Source organism: Mustela nivalis (genome assembly GCF_964662115.1).
Source record: "Mustela nivalis genome assembly, chromosome: 1".
NCBI lineage: Eukaryota > Metazoa > Chordata > Mammalia > Carnivora > Mustelidae > Mustela > Mustela nivalis.
In genome coordinates, this window is record NC_139020.1 from 176,868,710 (window position 1) to 176,890,309 (window position 21,600).

The window sequence follows — 21,600 nt, forward strand, 5'->3', positions numbered from 1 at the left end:
GAGGGAGAAGCAGGCTCCCTGCCGAGCAAGGAGCCAGATGTGGGACTCGATCCCAGGACGCTGGGATCATGACCTGAGCTGAAGGCAGCTGCTTAACCAACTGAGCCACCCAGGCGTCCCAAATAAAATCTTTTTTAAAAAAAAATCAATAAAACAGAAGTCCCTGCTCTTTTGAAATGTATTTTCTAGGGTTAATTGTGTTAAAATTTTAGTGGCAACAGTTTTGGCACCTTGCGGTGTCATTATCTAGCTCGTGATTCTTTTATCCTGTTTAAAAGTCAAATGGGAAATGTCAATGAAAGCACATCCAGGATCTTCAGGAAAGTGATATACAGTATTTTTATGTTTGGGGACTGTAAAGATAAGAATGAAACTGCTAAACTGAGAATGCTGTGTTTTACTGATCAAAGGAAGTGACACTACTCTAGATTTAGTAGTAATTTGCCTTAAGAGTCAGTATATTTCAGGGAATGTCCTGAAGTTCGGGACACCTAGGGAATTGTTGAGTTGTCCAAGGTTTCTTTTGGAGGCTTTTGTTGGGATTAAAATTGGGTTCATTTAACAACCAGGAGGAAGTAATTAGATTCAAGGAGAGTTTAGTACTTGATGGCTTTTTTCCAAGTGATTTTGTCAGCTTCTTTTTGAGTGAGTGCTGTGATATTTTAGTTTTCAGTCTTGTGTTTTCTTCAGTTCTTTAAGGTGCGAACACTTAAGTTAGTACCAGATAATTGTTTAACAAAAAATGTTGACATAAAAAATAAAGAAGTTTAAAAACCAGAATATAATTTCTTCATGGTGTTTTGAAAGCTTAAATTAGAAGAATATTTTATAATTAAAACTGTGGTAGATTTAAATATTCATTTCATGAGAAAAAGTTTCCTCTTATTTGCTTAATGTACTTAGTTGTGTTTTATACTGTTTTTATAGTAACCACAATTAATTAGCTATAAAGTAGAGCATAAGATTTATTCATAATTTATAATGGAAAAAATAAAGAGCTTTGGGCTTTATAGGACTGATAAGATTTCATGCAATAAAAGAATGTTAAAAATATTTTAAAATCATGGTTAAGATTTTGACCTGCTACAAATATATTACCTTGCAGTATCTGAATTTTTCAGTTTAAGATAATCAGATGTGGGTTTTTTTTCAAGAATGATTTCTTTTTTTTTTTTTTAATTGTCTTTAGGTAAAAGTGCAGTTTTAAAATGTCTACTGGATGTTCACAAAATTTTTCAGGAAAACGACCCCGCTTATATTCTGAATGATCTCTACATCTCAGACTACTGTGTGTGGATTCAGAAAGCCAAGTAAGTTTTGAGTTACTTATGAATTTTACATGCTCACATTTCTGGAATGCCTCTTGACCCAGGAGGAAGCAAATGAAGTAGCCTGGGAGGTAAGTTGTAATGAAAAAGAAACCCCATCTAGCTACCAAACATTTTAAAGAAGATCAACATGGGGAGCTTTGCAAATTTGCTTCAGGAGGAGGTACAGATGGTGAAAAGTTAATTTTATTGGGAAACATGGTTCTAGCCTAGAAAACAGGCATGCAGACAGAGGGTTGTGAGTATTCATTGCTGTGTTTTTGACTATCCAATATAAAATCTCAAGGTTCCATCCTTGAGTGTCCAAACTTGTGTCTGCAGATTACTTACAGTGGGGATGTGAGTGAGTGTGTGTATATATGTGTGTGCATGTGGGCATCTCTGCAAACCTCACAGGACACAGACCTAATCAGCTGTCATCCCATTGGCTAACTGCTAGCTTACAGATTCTATTCTTCAGAGTAAAAAAAAAGACAACATTCAAAGCTTCATAACATGATTCTTGATAACTAAAACACGTATCTAAGGGACCGAATACTCACCAACGTGGTATAGGCAAGCTTTGCCCAAAGTATTTACCGTCGCCTCCTCCATCAGGGAACCCTATGGAGTTTAAAAAGGCAGTGAGCTTTCATTTTGTGAAGAGGTTCAACAGCGCTGCCCACGTTATCCATTTCGGTAGCAGAGGACGATTAATTGAGAGCACACAAATAGAGCTCCGGATGGTGGTGTCTCTTAGGTGCTCAGGAAAATGATGGCACGGTGTCATTCTGGACTTAGAAGAGCAACAGTCGTGGTCATTGTCACATTGCTGCGATTGGTCAGTGAGTGCATTAGTTTACCTCTAGTGCCTGTTCTGAGTGAGCCACTGTGTAGAATTTATTTTTGTTTTCTATTGGGAAGCAATTACATGCAGAGTGAAATAAGACACAACTTAGGGCTCTGTGTGTTGTATGGAGGAACCAGTGGTCTGCTCACATAATGCCTACTGCCATGCAGCAGGTGGCAGCGGTGTTTGTGGTGGCAATCTCTGTGTCGCCAGATGGAAAACTGCATCTTTAACCCCTGAGGTCATCATGGCACGTCATCAATTCATTTCATCCTCCTGCTAATTGAGCTTATCAAGTACCCTGCTGCCATTTCCTGTTGTTTTCATAATAAAATTAAATTGAAATAGACTATTTGTACGGGTTTTTCTTGTTCCCTTCAGGGTGAGGATTTTATAAACATGTAATGAGCATTGAGATTTGTGTGAGGATCCCATTTCTGTGAGCACCTCTTTTCTCTGTGGCATTCCTTATTAACTAGAGAGAAGATCGTGTTGCATTAAAGTGGAAGGGTGTGTGTCCTCGTGTCTGTGTGGGGATTAGCACACCTTCTTGCACATAAAATCCTTTTTCACTTGGTTTTAAGTGGCAGGAAATGAAATGCAATTCCTAGGTCCCTAATAATTGTTATAATAACAGTCATTTTTTTCAAAGAGATATAGTGTATTGGTAAGTGAGACAGGAGAGGGAAGCCAGCAAGAACGCTTCTAATTACTTTGGAAAAATTGTTTCGACTTTACCGATTTGTTCACAACTTTCTTTTCCCTAAATAGGCTATCTTATTTTCGTTTTGTGTGTTATATTTTAACTGTGGTGGGGCCTGGCTATTTTTCTGTCCCTGAAATAACATATTTGTTCATTTCCCTGAATTTTATTAAATTTTCTAATTTAATTTTTAATTTTTCAAACACAACACATTTGAGCTTTCCAGTATCGTGTTTACCAAACTGTCTTGGTTGTAAATTAATTATACAGCAGTGAATGTTCTTGATTTTCATAATGAATTTCTTCCTCATGTTTCACCTGGTGTCTTTCTTTCCCAGTTAGTTTATCAGTGAAATCTAGCTTCTTATTTTTATGTTTTCAAATAGTTCCGCATTTTCCTTCATCTCTACTTGATGTTTTTGATTAGAATAATAAAGACCAAAATTGTATTTAAAATAGCAGACAAGTACTAAATTATAATGAGCACGAAACAGCGTTTCCTTTTTACAGTCAGACGTTCACTTTAGCAAAAACTTGCTGGAATGTGAATAGCAAAGTCATTCTTACTTTGAGTTAATGAAATTCAGGCAACAGTTAAATCCTAAGTTGTACTCTATACTGTGTAGTTATTTTTCCTTGTGATACCAGTGTCTCATAGAACATATTCGCATATTCGCAGATTTTCAAAATGGAAGGTCCTGTATTCTTATTCTGAGTGACAGGTGGCAAATTATTTCTCTGGAGAGAAACGCTCCCTGCCATCCTTCACTGTAAGCTTCCCTGGAAATTTCGAGTGCGGTGGTCAGGGCCACAGATGCTCCCTGGGTGGCCGCCGGAGAAAGGGATTTGCTTGAGGTCATGTAGCCTCTAAGAGTTAGGTGTGTGACAGTCTCCGGGTTTCTGGGTCTGGATTTTATGTTTTCCCAGACAGGCCACCTAGACAACCAGTTTTCTTTACCCATGCCATGTGGGAAAACACACACACACACACACACACACACACACAGAAAGAAAGAAAAGAAAAGAAAAGAAAAGAAAAGAAAAGAAAAGAAAAGAAAAAAGCCCTCCCTTTAGGGAGCTTTTTCTATAGGAAGAAGAATTAATGACTCACTCATCTTCCTCCTGGATGTTCCCATAGCACTTGGTTTAAGAACATATGGGCACATCTCATGCCTGCCTCTTTTGTAATAATTGAAGTGCTTAATCTCTTTCCCCCCTGAAGTTTTGGGTCCCTGTGAATAAGCACCTGTGTGGCCCCATCACAGTCCCTTAGGAACACAGTCAGTTTTCATTAAATTCAAAGTTACCTATAGAGCCAACTGAAAGAGCATTTTTCATCATTAAAAACAAACAAACATAGCACTTTAAAAACTATGCATTGGCTCTTACTTTTTTTTTTCCTCTTATTTTAATTGACATTTTCAGCTACATTCAGTAGATTTTGCCCTTCCCTGATTTCTTTCCTGGTGAGCTGCACTTACCAGTAACAGGGATAGTTCTGACCCTCTGAAAGTTCACAACCTTTTATGTAAGTGGGGAGAGAAAAGCATGAGCTGTAAAATAGGTTCCATGTTTTCCTCCCATCGGTGGTAAGACTTTAGAAGTCACTTCATCTCTTTATTCAGTGCAGCCCACATTAGTATTTTAATATTTCCTCTACTTGTTTTCCAGTGCATTTTTTAAACAGTGAAAATAATACTGCACTTAATCATTCTGTAACTTGTCTTATCCTTGTAATAGTACCCTGGAAATAATTTTCCTTTATAGCATAGTATCTATAGCATAGCATTTCTTAAAAAGATAACTAGTATTTTTCTCATTATAAAAGAAGTATCTGCCCACTGAAGAAAATTTGAGACCTTGTGGTTTTAATGCATTGTGTATTTTGAAACACGAGAGATCAAATAGGGAATGACTTTGTTTTTTGCTACATGGAAAAATTTTGGTTGTTTCTTTTTAAAAAAATGAAAATTAAAATCTAAAATACTGGCTGTCTTTAGTCTAAGCTTGAGCTTGTCATGAAGGTGTTAAATCACACCTTTTCTCCTTAGTACAGTTTTTTAAAGGTAGTAGGTTATAGGGAAAAGAACAAAAATGTCTTTGATGTGCTTAGCCGTTTTACGTTGAACTGATAGTTTACCCTGATTAATACATTTGGTGCATTTATTATTTTCACTGTTTTTTAGCATATTTTGCTCCACTCAGTCTTATTTTGTGGTCCTTTGGATACAGAGGTGCAAAGTCAGTGGAGGGAAGCCATTATGTCACTGAATAATTCTAATTTGATAAATCCTGCACCTTAGTTTCCTCAGTTGTGAGTGACCATAAAGCCATTTCTGCCCTGGAATCTTAAAGTTTTAGAAAACTTGGGACCTCATCTTTGCTTTATACTGTTTCTATTGCTTTCTCTGTGTATGTGCTTTTGTAGAGGAGAGGGTCATGTGTCTGGGAACAGCATAAATCTCTTCCATTGAGCCCTCTCTTTTTCCTGACTTCTCTGCTGAAAGTCATGGGTGTGGCAGTAACTCAGGCCAAGGTAGAACATCAGCATTGAGCGTAGAAGCATAATTATTTACGTCTTCAGCCACTGACTGTGAAGCCTTACAATATATGCTAGGTACTGAGATGGGTGATAGGGACACTCAGGTGGGCGGGAGATACCCTGTGTTCCAGCTGCTCTTGTAGGGGGGAGTACAGATGGAGCACAGTGCTATATCCTGCGAGTGGCTGCAGTAGGGAAGCGTGGATGCTGTGGAGGTACTTAGGAAACCACACCTCTAGCCTTGGGGTAGAGGAAACAGCTTCTGCAACGAACAGTTGAAGCTGAGAGTTAAAAGAGGAGTAAGAGTTGGTCAGATGCAGATGGGGAAGCAGGAGCAGAGTGTCTTTCACAGTAGGTACAGAAGCATAAGGTTCTTTTAAAGAGCTCAAGAGCTCAGGATGGATGGACCATACGTATAGGCATGGAAGAAAAAAATGAGGCCAAGGAGTTTATGTAGAGCTTTGGCCACTTAAAGATGCTTGGCCTTCTGTCTGGGAGAGTAGGGAGCAACTGAAGAGGTTAAGCCATGCAGTTTCTGGGTGAGTGATGTGATGAGATTCAGATTCTGTAAAGAGCCATCAGGTCCCCTTACAGGGAATGAATTGAGTGGGGCAGAGCTCAGACTTAACCCAGAAAGCCTCACCAGCTTGCAGGTGATGCAGGCAGAAGGCTTAGACTGAGCCAGCCGGGTGAGCAGAGAAGGAGACTGGTCAGATTTGAGGGGCTCATGGGCCAGAACTTGGTAATGACAGGATGTCAGGGAGAGTGAGAAGGGGAAACGTCAAAGAGGAGATCCACATTTTGACTTGGCCAGTTAACATACTTGGTGAAAGTACACAAGAGTGGAGAGAGGGCATAAGTTGGAAGAGAAGACAGAGGGAGGGAAGATGAGTTTTAGAAATGTCAATTTGGGGTCTCTAAGGAATGTCCATAAAGAAGTAGTCAGGAACATTTGGATCACAGCTGGAAAAGATGTATGGAAGAGAGTTTGGATGAAGAAGGGAAATAAATTAATAGCAAAACATAAACAATGGTATCTGGTTGCATAGTACTGTTATATATATGAATATCATAATAATTGGGAATGGATGCATTCCAGGCTGGGACAAAACCATCATGCAGAGGAGTAGAAGAATAAAACATGTAAGCATCACGAAGAACAGATTTCCTGGTTGTAGCTGTGGTGTGTTGGGGGGGTGAGAATGGGTGTGAGGCTTTTTTCATTTAGATAAGTTTTATCTATCCTTGTAGTATCCCTTTATTATGAATAAGAGAGAGTTCACAGTTAGCTTGGGGTCATGATGTTTTGGTAAGAGGACCACATTTAAAATCCTGATTTCTCCATTTGGGTACACAAGGCAAATGCACTTGGACTTTTATAGTAAAAAATAGGAGATTAATTAGGAGGTTATAGGTCATCTTCTGGAAGCCAGGAGTGGGGAGGGCAGCTGGGCCTCATGAGCTCAAGTCCTGAAGAAGTGCAGCAGTCAGCTTTTATGTCTGGTGACATGTGGTCACTTGAGTTGCTCCTTCCTACAAGTCCCTGCCACCCTTCTCTCTTGATGTACGTGGAGAGTTTCTTGCTGTCTTATACCTGAGTTCACGTGCACCTGGTTTCAGGAGAGAGAAACTCTGAAGCCCCTTGCTTGTAATTCCCAGAGGAAGAATGTGATTGACCTGGCCATAGGTCCATGTCTTTTCCTGGTCCAGTTGCCTTGATCCCAGTGGGGATGCTCTCTAAGGTGGCACACACATGGTGCCAGGGCCCACTCTGTCACGAGTGTGTGGCCTTCTCAGAGAAGGGGACATGGAGGGCATGCAGGTACCTTAAGAGGTCACTGCTGTAACTCTGTGATGCTATTTTGAGCCATAGCTGAGGAAGAACCCTGACATTGCACCATTCCTCATGGCACCGATACTCAGAGTAAAGACACAGTACTGAAGGTGATTTCAGGTATACCAGATAATAAAACCACCTAGAGGGCTAGGTTTTACTTTTGTATGAGAAATTGCTTCTGCAATAAATGGCAAAACGTTCAAGCGTTACATTAGCTGCTAATGATTAGCATATAGAAATTTCAAGAAACAATTGTGCATAATTTCAAGCAAGTTAAACCTCTCTTGAATTGAAATCATTCTTGGTAAGGTGCTTATTCTGGCATGTCAAGTTGCTCTTTGGTTTTACTGTTTATTTTTAATTAAATCCACAAATTCATCCTGGATGGGAGTGGGTTTTATCTCCATAAGAAAAGATTAGTGCATGCCAATATTCATTCATTTGTATCCCTTCCGTGGGGTTTCATATAGAAAGGATTTACTTAATGGTTCTTTACCTTTATCACCAGTAGTTCAGCAGTGCCCACTGGGGACCGCTGCTCTTCATTAGGCTTCTCTTACAAGAAATGTGCCAATAAATCATAGGATTATGAATGTTCCCACAGATTTCAGGCTAAAATAACTCTTTGTAAAGATGTGAATGCTCCCTGTAACTATGTATTGAGAAAACTAGCGAAAGAATTCTGTGTCTGAATGTTAAAATTTCGTGGGGGGTTTTTATTGTGTGTGTGTGGTTTTTTTTTTGTTTTTTGGCTTATTATGTTTTCTTTATTTGTGATTTTGCTCCTACTGTTTTTTTGAAGGTAAGCTTTTTATTTTAGAATAGTTTTATTATTTCTAAAAAAAAAAATAAAGAAAATGATGAATGTGGTACAGAATTCCCAGATAACCCACATGCAGTTCTCCTGTGATTAACATCTTACATCGGTAGGTGTATTTGTCACCATTAACGAGCCATTATTGATATGTTATTATAAACAAAAGTCCATAGTTTATTTAGGTTTTCCTAGTTTTTACCTAACAGCTTTTACTATTCCAGGATAGCATGTTTTGTTTTGTTTTTACTAAGAGCTAGAACTCAGTAATGTTCAGTGTCTTGCACATTTTTTGATTATCCAAGAGTTTGAAAGGCATTGAAGGGTAGTGAACTATTACTGAGATGATGAGCTCCCTCCGGAGCTTGATACATACAGATACTCGAACCGTCAAGAATCCAGACCTTGACAACAAAAGGTTTGGCATATTTAAGAAGTTTTAGAAATTTGGAAACTTAACTCATGTATCATTTTTACTTGTACTTGTGCTGTGGCCATCATGATTATGATATTTTAATAAAAAAAAAAAAACAGAGGTGTGTAAATATAGAGTTGGCAAGGCTTTATATTTTTCCATTAATTTTCTTAAGGTAGAGATTAGAGGAGAAAGCATACCTGTGAGTTCTGGTAAAAAAAAGATGGAAAGTTTCAGAGGTGAAATAGGCAGACCTTGAACTGGAGAATGCATTGCATATATGGTACAAGGAGGTCTGCCTGCGTCCAGCCCATTCTGGAACTGTGATTGGGTATTGGTGTTAGGTTTGTCTCTGGCCTTACTCATTTTTGGTCCCCTGTACTTGGCTCTAGTCTTCTCAGATCCTTGGTTTTGGCTTGCTGGAGCCAGGGCTTTATAGATTAGCTACTATGCGAACAGACTGGTACTTTCCTTTCCTCCTTGTTCGGAGGCCTGTTCACCCACCAGGGGTCTTTGGAGGATGCTCACAGGATCAGGTGAGTTCGGGTGGGCTTGATGTAGTCTGGTTTTGTAAACCAGTCCTCTCTGCTTCATGTAGAATTGTCAGTGCTCGGATTGTCTTCATGTCTTATTCAGAGAAGAGGCTTACATTGATTAATGGGGTGTACGTGTGGTTATCACACTTGGAAAGTGCTCTGTTTAAGGAGAGCTTTGTCAAGAGCGTCCTTTGAATGGAGTCACAAGAAAGCTTTTAAAAAAAAACTGTCAACTTCAAGTACAATTTCCTTTTTCTTCTGTGTATTATGATTGAAACCCAATCCTTGTTATAACATAATTATCCCCACCGAAGCCAGCAGGGAGTCGCTGCCTTAATGTAAGGGGTGTGAAGTCCCCTAAATAAACAGAGGATTAATTACACTCACAGCATGTTGTGAAGGTGATGAGATTGATTGTGATCATTTGACTTGTCCCATTTCCTGCTCTGACTACTTTTCTGAATAAATAGAAGCTGGGAAAATAATAAATAGAGCTCCAGAGTGTGTTGTCGGGACTGGGGTGGGGGACAGGCCTGCTTGAGGTATGGTTCCAGATTTTAAGTGATACATGATATTTATTTTAGATAGTTTTATCAGTGATTATTCGCTTACTATTTGCAATTTAAACAGCTTTCTAGGAAATGGTTTTTATCTTAAAAAAATAGATAGTAACAGAATGTTGAAAGAATTTGACAGACTGTATTTTAAATGGGTGGATGTCAACAAATTTCTGATTCATTTTTAAATGTTTTTACTTAGTGTGGCCTTTTGAAAGGTTTAAACTGAAGAAAATGGTAGCTGTTAAGTGTATTTTCTTTTCCTTATAGAAGCTCTGTGCTTTTCTTAAAGTTAATGATTAATTGGTACTGTCATAAAACACATCATGTTTTCTGTTTTCATTTTTTTTTTAAAGAATTTTTTTACTTATTTGAGAGAAAGAGTGAGAGGGAGAGAACGTTAGTGCGTGAGGGGCAGAGGGAGAAGCAGGCTCCCCGCTGAGCAGGGAGCCCAATACGGTTTGATCCTGGGACTCCAAGATCATAACCTGAGCTGAAGGCAGAGGCTTAATCCACTGAGCCACTCAGCACCCCTTATGTTTTTATTTTATGTTTCTCTTAATTCCTTTTCCTGGAGAGTTTTATAATATAAAATTGTGATTTCGATTTTTACATTCATTCTCCAAAGTGAATTGCACTTACCCCATGGACCACATTGAACCATCTTCTTGTAGTGGAGGGAGACTGTAATAGGCATATCTGTTTGTTTTAAAAGGAAGAAATTAAAGTCATTAATATTTAACATACGATTATTCGCAAAAATCATGTTTGATGGCTACCAACCGTCTTTTAGTGATAGGATACTTGATCAGAAGTTTGGAGAAACAACCATCCTTATTTCCAAAGAGAAGCACATAGGTTTCTTCTGAATGATGGCAAAGGAGGGGGTGTCTTGCCTAGGCACGTGGGAGTTGGGCTTTAGGGACTCTAGTTGGTCTGTGCCAGCTGCTTGAACTGAGTTGAAGGCATAGAAACCCATGTGCTAGAGCTTTAGATGTGTGTGCCGCGGTGAAGTGCTCACTCCCTGCTTCAGTTGTCTCTTCTGTTTGCCCAGTGAAGAAAAGGAAGCCTAACTTCTCATCGCAGGGCCTTTGTCAGGATGGCAACAGGTACTTTCCTGAGCACAAACAACTGGGCCTTATGCAGTCTTTGCTTTGGGGATTCTTGTGTTAATTTAACACAGTGAAGAACAGAAACCCAACTGTCATTTTGAGGTTAAAAAAGAATGAAATTTGAAATAATCATGTGTCTAGGAGTGGGGTATGGTAGAGGTTTATTCTTAAGACATATGATTCCATAAGGAATGATTTTGTGCTTTGGTTGTTAATTACTGACTCAGGGACAGAGGACTCAGAGAAGTCTGGACTGTGAATGTTCTAAAGGGCAAAGGTCATGTTCAACTTGGTACCCTAGCACCTTAGTCAAATGCATGTTGCTTATTAATGACACTCAGTAAATGGTCATTGGGCTGAAAATTTCCGTTCTAATTCAGTTAAAAGCTTCAGTGAAAAGAAGCAGCTTTACCTTCTCTTTACACAATACTAAACCTGTCTCTTCTAGGAACTGCAGTGTGTGTTCTATTGTTCATATCCTAGCATAAAACAAGGATATATGCTCTTTACTTACAGAGATGTTATGTATGGGGGTAAATGATAAAGGAAATCTGTAACTTCATGCTTGTTTACTTTAGGTTAGAATTCAGAATGAGTTGAAGGTTATAAGAGAGAGCGTGTGGGTGTTTGGATGGGCAGGTGGGTGGATGTTTAAATCTGTATGCCACCTGTTTGTTGGTGTGCAGCATTGACTCAGAGTGTATTGTTGGGAAAGTCATATATCATCCCTGAGGAGTCAGGCTCAAGGGATCTCTGCCATCCCAGGATCTGTACCCACCTGTTGTCCCTGAGTCTGGAGACAGTGTGTAAGCTGGTTGAGAAGGAAGAAGGTATTTCAACTGTCAGTTCCAAGATGTTCCCCAGATTGTCATTCCCAAATTACACACATGACCAGGAGACATGTTGAGTGATCTGTGACATGACTTAAGGAAACAGGTACAGCCATTTGATTTATTCCTTTTTCTCATGGGGAGATACACCTATGAAAAAAGTTTTGTAGATCATACCACATCTATCTGAAGTATTTATAAGTCTTTGTTAATTATCCATACCCTATTTATAATTATCAGTTATTTAATTATTAAATATAATTATTTATAATTATAAATGTTTCCCTTCTGTGTGGCTCATTTGTTTTAAATGTGGTTAGAGTCCAATTGAACCCCACATTTATTGAACACCTGCTTGGCTGGCATTGTACTCTGTACTGGAGGTAAGATCAAGGTCAAGATTTCTTCATCAAGGAGCCCACTGTCCAGGGGGGTTTGTGATGTTCTGCTGTCATGAAAAATCATAACCGGAAAGCTAGATGGGAAAAAGCAGTATGTATAAAGCTGTGTGAGCTGAAGTGGTCACACTAAAACATAGGTTCACAGAGCAAAAATCCCAGAAGGAAGCTTATTCATGCTGGTAAAAGATTGTCTCTTATTCATGGGCACCTTTTCTATTTTATACTTATTAGTAAACATATATTTTTTTCTTCCAATGTACATTTTAAGAAATTACAGAGGTGATAGAAATGCTTGTTAAATGTTTTTTTTCATCAAGTGTAATAGAATATTAGAGAACTAAATTAAGTAGTGGCACCTGGGTGGCTCAGTCGGTTGAGCATCTGACCCGTGATTTCAGCTCAGGTCATGATCTCACTGGTTGTGGATTTGAGCTCTACGTTGAACACACTACATTGAACAAGTTCCCTGTTCAGTAGGGAGTATATGTAGGATTCTGTCTCTTCCTCTCTATCTCCCGCCTCTGGCACATGTGCATGTGTGCGCTCTCTCTCTGTCTCTTGAATAAATCTGGGGGGGGGGGGGAAGGAAAGAACTAAATAAAGTAAAAAGTGCAGTGGTCTGCATGCAAGGCTCAACTAAATAAAAGAATGAAAAAAGAAAGCCCTTGTGCCCTGAGTGACATGAAATAAACAGACTAATTAGATAATCCATCAGTGCTGGTTTGCGATCTCGCAGATATGAACTTTGCATTTAACTCAAGTGGTAATTTGACATTATTTCAAATGTGGAGTTTCTCTCAGTGTTTTTATGCTCCATTTTATTATTTATATGAACTTGCACAGCAGGAAAACGACCACCATTAGAAGTCTACTATGCATCTGTTCTTAGTCTTATAAGAACATGTCAAGGAATAGAATACACTTCTATCATAACATATTTGCCCTTTGTTTAATTACACTTTTTTTAGTCTTGCAGTGGATATGTTACATCATAGATCTAAAATTCTGTGGTGGTCTTTAAAAGACAAGAGTGCTATGTGAAAGTGATGTCTGCTTTGACCACCTTATTTTCTCCAGGCTCATTCTTGCCTTTAACCCCAGGCCACATACAAACCCAGAATTCTTCTTTGGGGATGTCATTTTTTGATACCCTCCTAGAACCCAGAGATGTTCTTTGGAGCAAAGAATAAAATACCTTTGCACGTGTAGTATTAAGTATCCTCGTGTCATTTCAAGTAAGCTCACCAGCCAATTTAGATTTTATTTCTATCCTTGGAGTATCCTAATGATTCAGGAAAACAAGGGTTTAGTTCTTACTGGGAGAAATTGCCTTCATTTTCTACTTGATATTTTAAATTACAGTTGTCAGCATATGTCCTATATTCTTGTTTTAATGGACACAGCAGTTAAAAGGATTTCGCTTATGAGCTGTGTAAGCTAAAGCTATCTGAATAGAACTATTGGCAAAGGCTCTCCACTCTATTAAATAGTGGATTAATTATAAGAACCAAGCTTTAAAAAACTGAAGAAGCTGCAAAGCTTGTGTTCTGAACACAGCAGCACTACACGTACTTATGTTTCAGAAGCTTTATTATAATCCATGATTTCAGGTGGAATTTCAAACCTAAAATGTTCAGAAGATATATACTGAGTTTATCTTACTGTATTATCAGAAAGATCCACTCTTGCTCCAGGTTTGTAAGAGAATGTTTTGTTTTTGTTTTTAAATGAGAGCTACACGGATCTTCTCATCATCTGTGTAGGGCGGTGTAACATTGTTCCACGGATCATGTTTTTTCAAGGATCCTCTACCAGTCTAAGATGGACTCTCCCCTTGAGGCTTGGGAGTGAGAGATGAGGCCATGAATCTACTTTGTTTCACATCTTTCAGGATCCTGTTATCCTGCTATCCTGCAGTGCTGGCCAGGGGGATTGTGACTGCTTTAGGCCTGAGTATCTTTTCTTCGAACCATTCATTCATTCAATACATTGTTATGAGGTCCTACTATTTGCAGCATTCCCTGCCAAGTTTCTGAGCCTAGGATGGTAAGCAAAAACCAGACATGCCCCCCTCTTCGAGGAACTTACGGTCTAAGGGAAGAGAATTGTTAATCAAATAATCACCAGTCCAAAAAGTGAAATCCAAACCTTGGAAAGTGCTGCAAAAGAAAAGATAGGTGGCTGAAACAAAGAAAGTGTGCGTGTATGGGAGGTGGGGTAGGAGAGGTCACGGCCCAGACTGTACGGTCCCTTTTATAGGTAGTGTTTGGAAGTGTAATGTTTCTCCTTGGAGCAGTGGTCAGCCAGAGAGAGAAGTGGGTCGTATGGTGGGGGAAGGTGCCTGGGATAGTAGTGTGAATTGCTTGCCGCCCGAGTGTAGTTTGCCTGGGGAAGTAGCATGAAGCTCTAGCACGGTTCTGGGGAGAGGGAGAGGACAATGGAGAGCGTGATGCCTGGTTTATGGCCGCACAGCTGCATGGATGAAGAGCCCTAATCAGTGTAAAGTAATTCTCTCAATTTTCTCTTAGCTTTTCTTAGATTCCTCTGTATACAGAACTTAGCCTCTTTGTGGGTGAGCTGTACTTTAGTTCCTAATTCAGGGTAAGGGTTAGTTTTTTTCTTTGTCTACGTTATTGTTTATTTAAAGGAACTATTGGCTCAGGTGTCTGTTGAAGGTTACCTTTTGTGTGCCTTTTTGTGTGTTGGTAGAGTTTAGTTATTTTTTAAAATATTTTCTGATGATATATAAAGTAATACAGGAATATATAAAATATATATGTACACTCTAAAGAAGAATAAGAAACTGAACATGAATGTACCCACCACTAACCTGAAGAAATAGATTACTAGGGACGCCTGACTGCCTCAGTCAAAGGAGTATGTGACTCTTGATCTCGAGGTTATGAGTTCAAGTCCCATGATGGGTGTAGAGATTACTAAAAAAAAAATAAACTATTTATTTATTTATTTGACACAGAGAGAGCACAAGCAGGGGGAGAAGCAGAGGGAGAGGAAGAAGAAGGCTCTCCAATGAGTAGGAACCCAATGTGGGGCTCCATCCCAGGACCTTGGGATCAAGGAAGACACTTAATGGACTGAGCCATCCAGGTGCCCCTAAAATAAATAAATAAGCTTAAAAAAAAAAAAAAGAGTAGAGAAAAGAAATAGTTACCTGGAAGCTCCTGTGGGACCAATCCCAATCATGCCCGCCCCCCAACCTTGTAACCACACCCTGAATTTTGTGTTAATCATTACCTTGCTTTTCCTTACAGTTTTACAATCTCTGGGTGTACCCCAAGTTAGTTTTAGTTTTGCTTGCTTCTCAGCTATGTAAGTGGAATCCTATAGTGTGTGTGTTTTTCTATTACTTGCCTATTTGACATAACACTTTTTTCTTTTTCTTAGATTTATTCATGATGATGTACAGTGGTGTAGCTTATTTTTTTTTTTTTTTTCCTACTGTGTCCTTTCTCCTTGTCTGGATACATTGCAGTTTATTTATCTATTCTCTAGATGGTTTGTTCTGAATGGTTTCTTTCCCGTTTGGGTTGTTAGGAAAACACTGCTCTGAGCATCTTTGTGCATTCTTCGTGGTGCACTTTTATATACTTTTTTAGTAAGCTCTGTACCTGGGAATCAAATGCTAGGAGTTAGGGGATGGTTGACTGGGTGATGTCAAACTGTTTTCCAAAGTGGTGGTACCAATTTATTTTAATTTATTCACGCCCCCAGCAGTGTATAAGAACTTCTGTAGTTCAACCCTAATGCCAGTACTTGTTCGGATTTTAAGATTCGATAATCTGCAAGGGTGTTGAAAGAGTTCCTTTTGTCATTTCCATTTTCAGTTTTTTTTGATAACTAATGAAGTTATCCGTTATCTTTTCATGTGTTTATGAGCCATTCGTGTTCCCTCTTCTGTGAAACGTCTGTCTCTGGTATTGCCTCTTGCTCATTAGTGCTTTCTTTCTCTTCTTGATTTTTAGGATTCTTCTGGTATTCTGGATACTAGTCGTTTATTGGTTAAATATGTTGCAAACATTTTCTCCCAGTTTGTAGTTTATCTTTTAGGTTCCTTGTAGTGTCTTCCTAAACAGAAGTTTTTAATTTTAATGTTGTAGAATTTATCAGTATGTTCCTTTAGAGGCAGGCTTTGTGTTTCTCATTGAAGAAACTTTTTATGATATGGATGTCATAAAGATACTCTCATACAGTATCTTCTGAAATTTTTATTCTTTTGCATCTAGCATCTAAGCCTTTAGTCCACCTGGAACTGATTTGGTGTATTTTATGAGACAGGGGATCCAGTTTCATTTTTTCTCATATGGATCACCTTACCCCAGCTTCGTTTATTAAATAGTCCGTTCTTGCCTCATGCATCCTGCAGTGCTCATTCTGCCGTCCATCAAGTTTATGTATATACGTGGATCTGTTTCTGGGTTGTCTGTTCAGTTCCACTGCTTGACTTGTCTGTCATGTGCAGATACCATACATTCTTAATTACTCTGGCTTTATATCTTAGAATCGGCTTGTCAAGTTCCATGAAAAACATTTTGATTAGAATTGCTTTGAGTCCGTTAATATGTTTGGGGAGACCAAAACACTGAGTCTGTTTCCATAACATGATATGACTCGGTGTTTAAGTTGTCTTTGGTGTCTTTCAGTAAAATTTTATCATATTTTCCTTAAAATCTTTGTACATCTTTGGGATTATTGCTTTAGACTTTTTGTTGCTGTTGTAAATGATAATTTTTAAATGACTTCCAAACTGTTTAAGGCATATAGAAATGTTAATTTCACATTTTTATATTGATTTCATAATTGACTATTATGTATATGTTCCCTTCAGTTTTCTATATAGACAGTAGCAGTACACATAGTGACAGTTCGGTTTCCTCTTTTCCAATCTTTTTTTTTTTTTTTTTTAATAAAGATTTTCTTTATTCATGAGAAACAGAAGGAGAGGGAGAAAACAGGATCCTTTGGGACAGGGAGCCAGATGTGGGACTTGATCCCAGGACCTGGGGATCATGACCTGAGCCAAAGGCAGACACCTAACAGACTGAGCCACCCAGGCACCCTTTTTTTTCCCCCAAACTTTATATTCTTTCTTTTTCTTTATTCTTCATCTTACAGTAGTGGCGACACTCTCCAGCACAATGCAGAATAGGTAATGGTGGTAATGTACTTCGCTATCTTGTTCTTTGTCTTTAAGAAAGTGCTTTTGATGTTTGTTGCAGGCTTTTGTAAATGGCTTTTATCAAGTTAAGGAAAGTTCTTATTATTCTTACTTTCCAAAGAGTTTTTGATCCTAAATGGTCATTGAATTTCACTGCACATTCTCCCTCCTCTTTTGAGATGCATCTTAAGGTTTTTCTTCTTTAATTTGTTAATGTAATGGATGGGATTTATAAAATTTCTAACTTAGGCCTTGGATTCCTGGGATAAACCCATCTTGATTGTGATGTATTATTTAAATATGATTATGGATTTGATTTGCTGACTGTGTTTGTATTGTGCACACCAAGAAACATAGGGATGGAAAGAGAAGGAGGGCTGCGAGAGGAAGAAAGAAGATGGAAGGAAGAGAAGGAAATTAGGATCATAATTTTCCATTCTTGTACTCAGCTTTTTTGTTCTCTGAGATTATTTCTGTAAAAATTCACCAAAAAAGGAATCTTGACTTTTTTCTTTCTGAGAAGATTTCTAACTATTCAATCAAATTTTCCAGTTTTTTTAAGAACTCTTCTAGTTCTTTGTTTCTTTTGAGTTGGTTTTGATAGGTTGTATTTTTCTAGAAATTTTTCCACTTCATCCAAATTTTGAAAACTCTTTGACTTAAAGTTATTCTTATTTTCTCTCACCGGTTTTCTCTATAGTAGCTGTACATTATTTTATTGTAATGATTGTATTATTGTCTTACTGTAATACTTGTGTTTTCACTCTTTTCTATTAATCTTGCAAGAGAGTGTATTTGATTAGTTTATCAAAGAACCAATAATTGTTCTTTTGATCTTCTAGTTTTGTTTGTCTTCTTTTGCATTACTTTTTGCCATTATCTATATCATTTTATTCCTCCTATTTTGGGGCAATTATTAGGCTTTTACCCCCTCTGACTTCTTATCTGGATGCTTAATTCCTTAACTTTGAGCCTTCATTTAAGCCTATACATTTTCCTACAGGTGTCTGCTTTGTGTGCACTCACAAGTTTTGAAATAAACTGAATTTTTATTATTATTCCATTACAGATATTTTCTGATTTTACTCATGAATTGTGGAGAAGTGTTTCTCCTTTCCACGTGTATGGGTTTTTAATAGTGATACTTTTGTTACTGATTTCTTTATATTTGTGTCAGAATTTTACTATTCTTTTGAAATTTGTTGAGATTAATTTTATGTCTTCTATGCAGTCATTTTCATAAATTTTAAAGCTTGAAAATAATGTGTGTCCTTTAGTTGTTAGTGGCTGTGTTCTGTGTCCATTGGATGAAACTTGTCAGTTGAGCTATTCAGACGTTCTATATCCTTGTTGATTTGTTTTGTCTGTTTCATGTATCAGTTTTTGCACTGGAAGAGTTCTTTCAAAGTCTCCTACTAAGTTAGTGATCATGTCATTTTCCTTTAGACCTATAGTCAATATTTATATTTTGAGGTATATAATTCATTGTTATTAGTTTATAATTGTTATAATCTCCCTGGCTAGTTGAAATGTTTATTATATAGTGGCTTTCTTTATCATTAATAATCTTATTTTGCCTTAGTTTATTTTGTCTAATATTAATATGGAGATCCCAGTTTTCTTTTTTTCTTTTTTTTTTTTTTCCAGTTTTCTTTTGGTTAGTATTCACCTGTCTCCTTTCTGTTCTTAGAGGAGTTAATTTTTCTAGACATGCTTCAGTAAACTTTTGGTGACTAGTTCAAATTCTGACATAATTATGAAATCTTATATTTTTTGTATGTGAAAAATATACTCTCAGCATCTGATATAAAGCTGTGATGGGTCAGTAATTTGGGAACCATTTGTGACTTCAGATGTCTTGGGGGTTTGGGTCTTATTGTTAGGCACATTGATATGTCTGGGTTTCCTGATTCAAGTGTGTCTGTCTTTGACTCCCCACTCCACACTCAGTCAGTCACAAAGTCCTTTTAATTCTTCTGTACGGTGTCTTTCTTTTTTCTTTTTTTAAAGATTTTATTTATTTATTTGACAGAGAGAGATCACAGTAGACAGAGAGGCAGGCAGAGAGAGAAAGAGGGAAGCAGGCTCCCCGCTGAGCAGAGAGCCTGATGCGGGACTTGATCCCAGGACCCTGAGATCATGACCCGAGCCGAAGGCAGCGGCTTAACCCACTGAGCCACCCAGGCACCCTGTACGGTGTCTTTCATTTGAATTCCTCTTTTTGGTCCTACTTCCTTTCCTTTAATTCAGGCCTATATTTTCTTATTGTTGCCAGAATGTTCTGTCTCTTCTCCTTGCCACCAGAATCTCATTCCCCGTCTTGCTTTTTTCTGTAATAATGCCAGTCTGGTCATTCTGAAATGCCATTTTGATTGTGGCTGTTCTCAGAAGTTCTCAGTGGTTTCCCCTTGCCAATAAGGGGAGTGCCTGAGCTGGGTTTAGAGCCCCATCTTTATATCCTCTTCCTCGTCTTTTATGCTTCATCCCTTACTCCTGCTGACTGGGCTCCCTGTCTCTGTCCCACCAAACAGATAAACTCACCATTTCCCAAGTTTGCCATAAACTTTAGCTTTTCCTTGCCTTTGTGTATTCTGTTTTCTCTATTGGAAGTATAACATTTTGCCTGAAGCTCTTTCTCCTGACCCCGGCAAAGTCATCTCTCCACTGGAAGGCTTTTCTTGGTGATGATCATCTTTAATTCTGTCACTTATAGAATTGAAATTCCTGGCACAGTCTTCTCATTTGCAAGGCTTTATTTGAGGATCACTTCCCCCTGCACTGTTGCCGCCATGTGATTGCTTGACCTTGCCACAAAGAGTTCCAGTGCCTACAAACCCACTGATGAGTGAGGGAGCCTGTTCTATTCTGAAGCACCTTAGATGGGTTAAAAGTCCTCCTGTAAGTTGGACTGATATCCACTTCCACCATGTTAGTTTTAATTCTGAACCCATATAGAGTAAGTCCCATTCTCTTTGCATATGTGCTCTATCCCTGCTCTATCCCTTCTAAGGCTTCCAGATCAACCATTTTTGTCTTGAAGTTACTCTTCTAGGTCCAAGCTTCAAGTCTTTGGCCTTCCTGGTCTCTTTTTAGACAAACTACTTTTTCAGTACTGCCCTCCGCCCCCCCTTTTTGGTCATTGTCCTTTTTAAGTATCCGTCAGGCTAAACAAAATACTCCATGTCTGGCCAGAAAGTAGAGGGGAGCCTTTGAGCTGTTGTTTTCAGGGGGATTGTGGACATTACTGTGTTCGTGTAGTGTGGGAGCTCATCTACTCATCGCTGGAAACCTCAGCACACTATTCTTAGTTTGCCATTAGCCAAAACCCTTAACATTTTAGCAGACATTGTTGTTTAACTGTAATTCTGCTTCTGGGCTAGTGGTTGAAGAACTTTGCGTTTGTCCTTGTTTATTTACACGTTTTTGGATTTGGTTTATTCCATCCTCCTGTTGAGTCTTTTTGGAACTGGAATCTGCCATCTGCTGTAATACTGTTTGTAAACTTGACTTTTGAAAATCCCTTCAGTAATCCTTTTCCAAGCACTTAAGATGTGCCACGCACAAGGCAAGGCCCTGGGGGATTGAGAAGGGGCTAGATAAGGCTTCTGCCCTTAAGGAATTAGAACACACATTCTCTGCTTTCACCTCTGACAGTGAATGAAATGCTCCACGAGGAAGTCTGTCACCACAACTTTGTGCTCTTCTGCCAGGTACTTTCCTTCGGCTTGAAATTGATCTTCCCTCTTGAGGTCAGATGTGAATCCCATCAGCTTTATAACCTTATCCCTGCTATGTTCTATGTTCTGCCTGTAGAGCAGCCATGGGAGATTTTGATGTGTCCTCCTGAAACCCAGGCACCTTCTCTATACACGTCTCCCAGGCTAAGGCCAGTCGGGGAGATGGCGTCGGTTCTCATGCACCCATGTCATTTCCTGAGCCTACCATTTTACCTCTTAACTGCCTGCCATTCATGGATTTGGGGTTCACTGTCTTTGGATTCATCGCTTTTCCTTTTTCACCTTTTGGAAGTTAAGCAGGATATACTTGGATTTTTTCTGTCTTCTCTGTGGATGTTAAAGGCTAGAAACATCATTCTTATTCCATCAGTATGTATTTTTTCTGTGATCAGCAAACTGTCTTTTTATTCTTATAATCAGTGTCCCAGGATTTGCCTTCCATAATAACAACTCTCAATTTATAGTTCTTCCTGAACATTTTTCTCTTCTCTTTAGTCTCAAGTTTACTAAACAGACCAACAGCCCTTGGTCAGACAGAGAAGCAGACTCCTTGGAGCTCTCAGATACAGTCTGGCCCAGGCCAGGCCCTGATCTTCTTAAGCCACAGTCCACAAAGCCAAATCCTGCTTTTAATTTGAGACGGTTGAGGTCACAAAGTTGAGCCTGGCCATTAGAAATGTAGAGAGACTGTAGAGTACCATGGTTGAGAGTATGGGAGCCAGCTGGCTGACTTCACCTCTCTGCCTGTATGGCCTTGGACAACTCCTTTAAACTCTGTCTGCT

The 21,600-nt window shown here is 38.7% G+C and overlaps 1 protein-coding gene across 1 annotated transcript in view; it reads left to right on the forward strand.

The window, feature by feature from the left end:
- Positions 1-21,600, forward strand: part of SHQ1 (SHQ1, H/ACA ribonucleoprotein assembly factor) — a 102,502-nt gene that overhangs the window by 58,572 nt on the left and 22,330 nt on the right. The window contains exon 10 of the mRNA XM_082697765.1: positions 1,190-1,310. Within this exon, the coding sequence (XP_082553891.1) occupies positions 1,190-1,310 (121 nt within the window). The remainder of the gene's footprint in view (positions 1-1,189; positions 1,311-21,600) is intronic.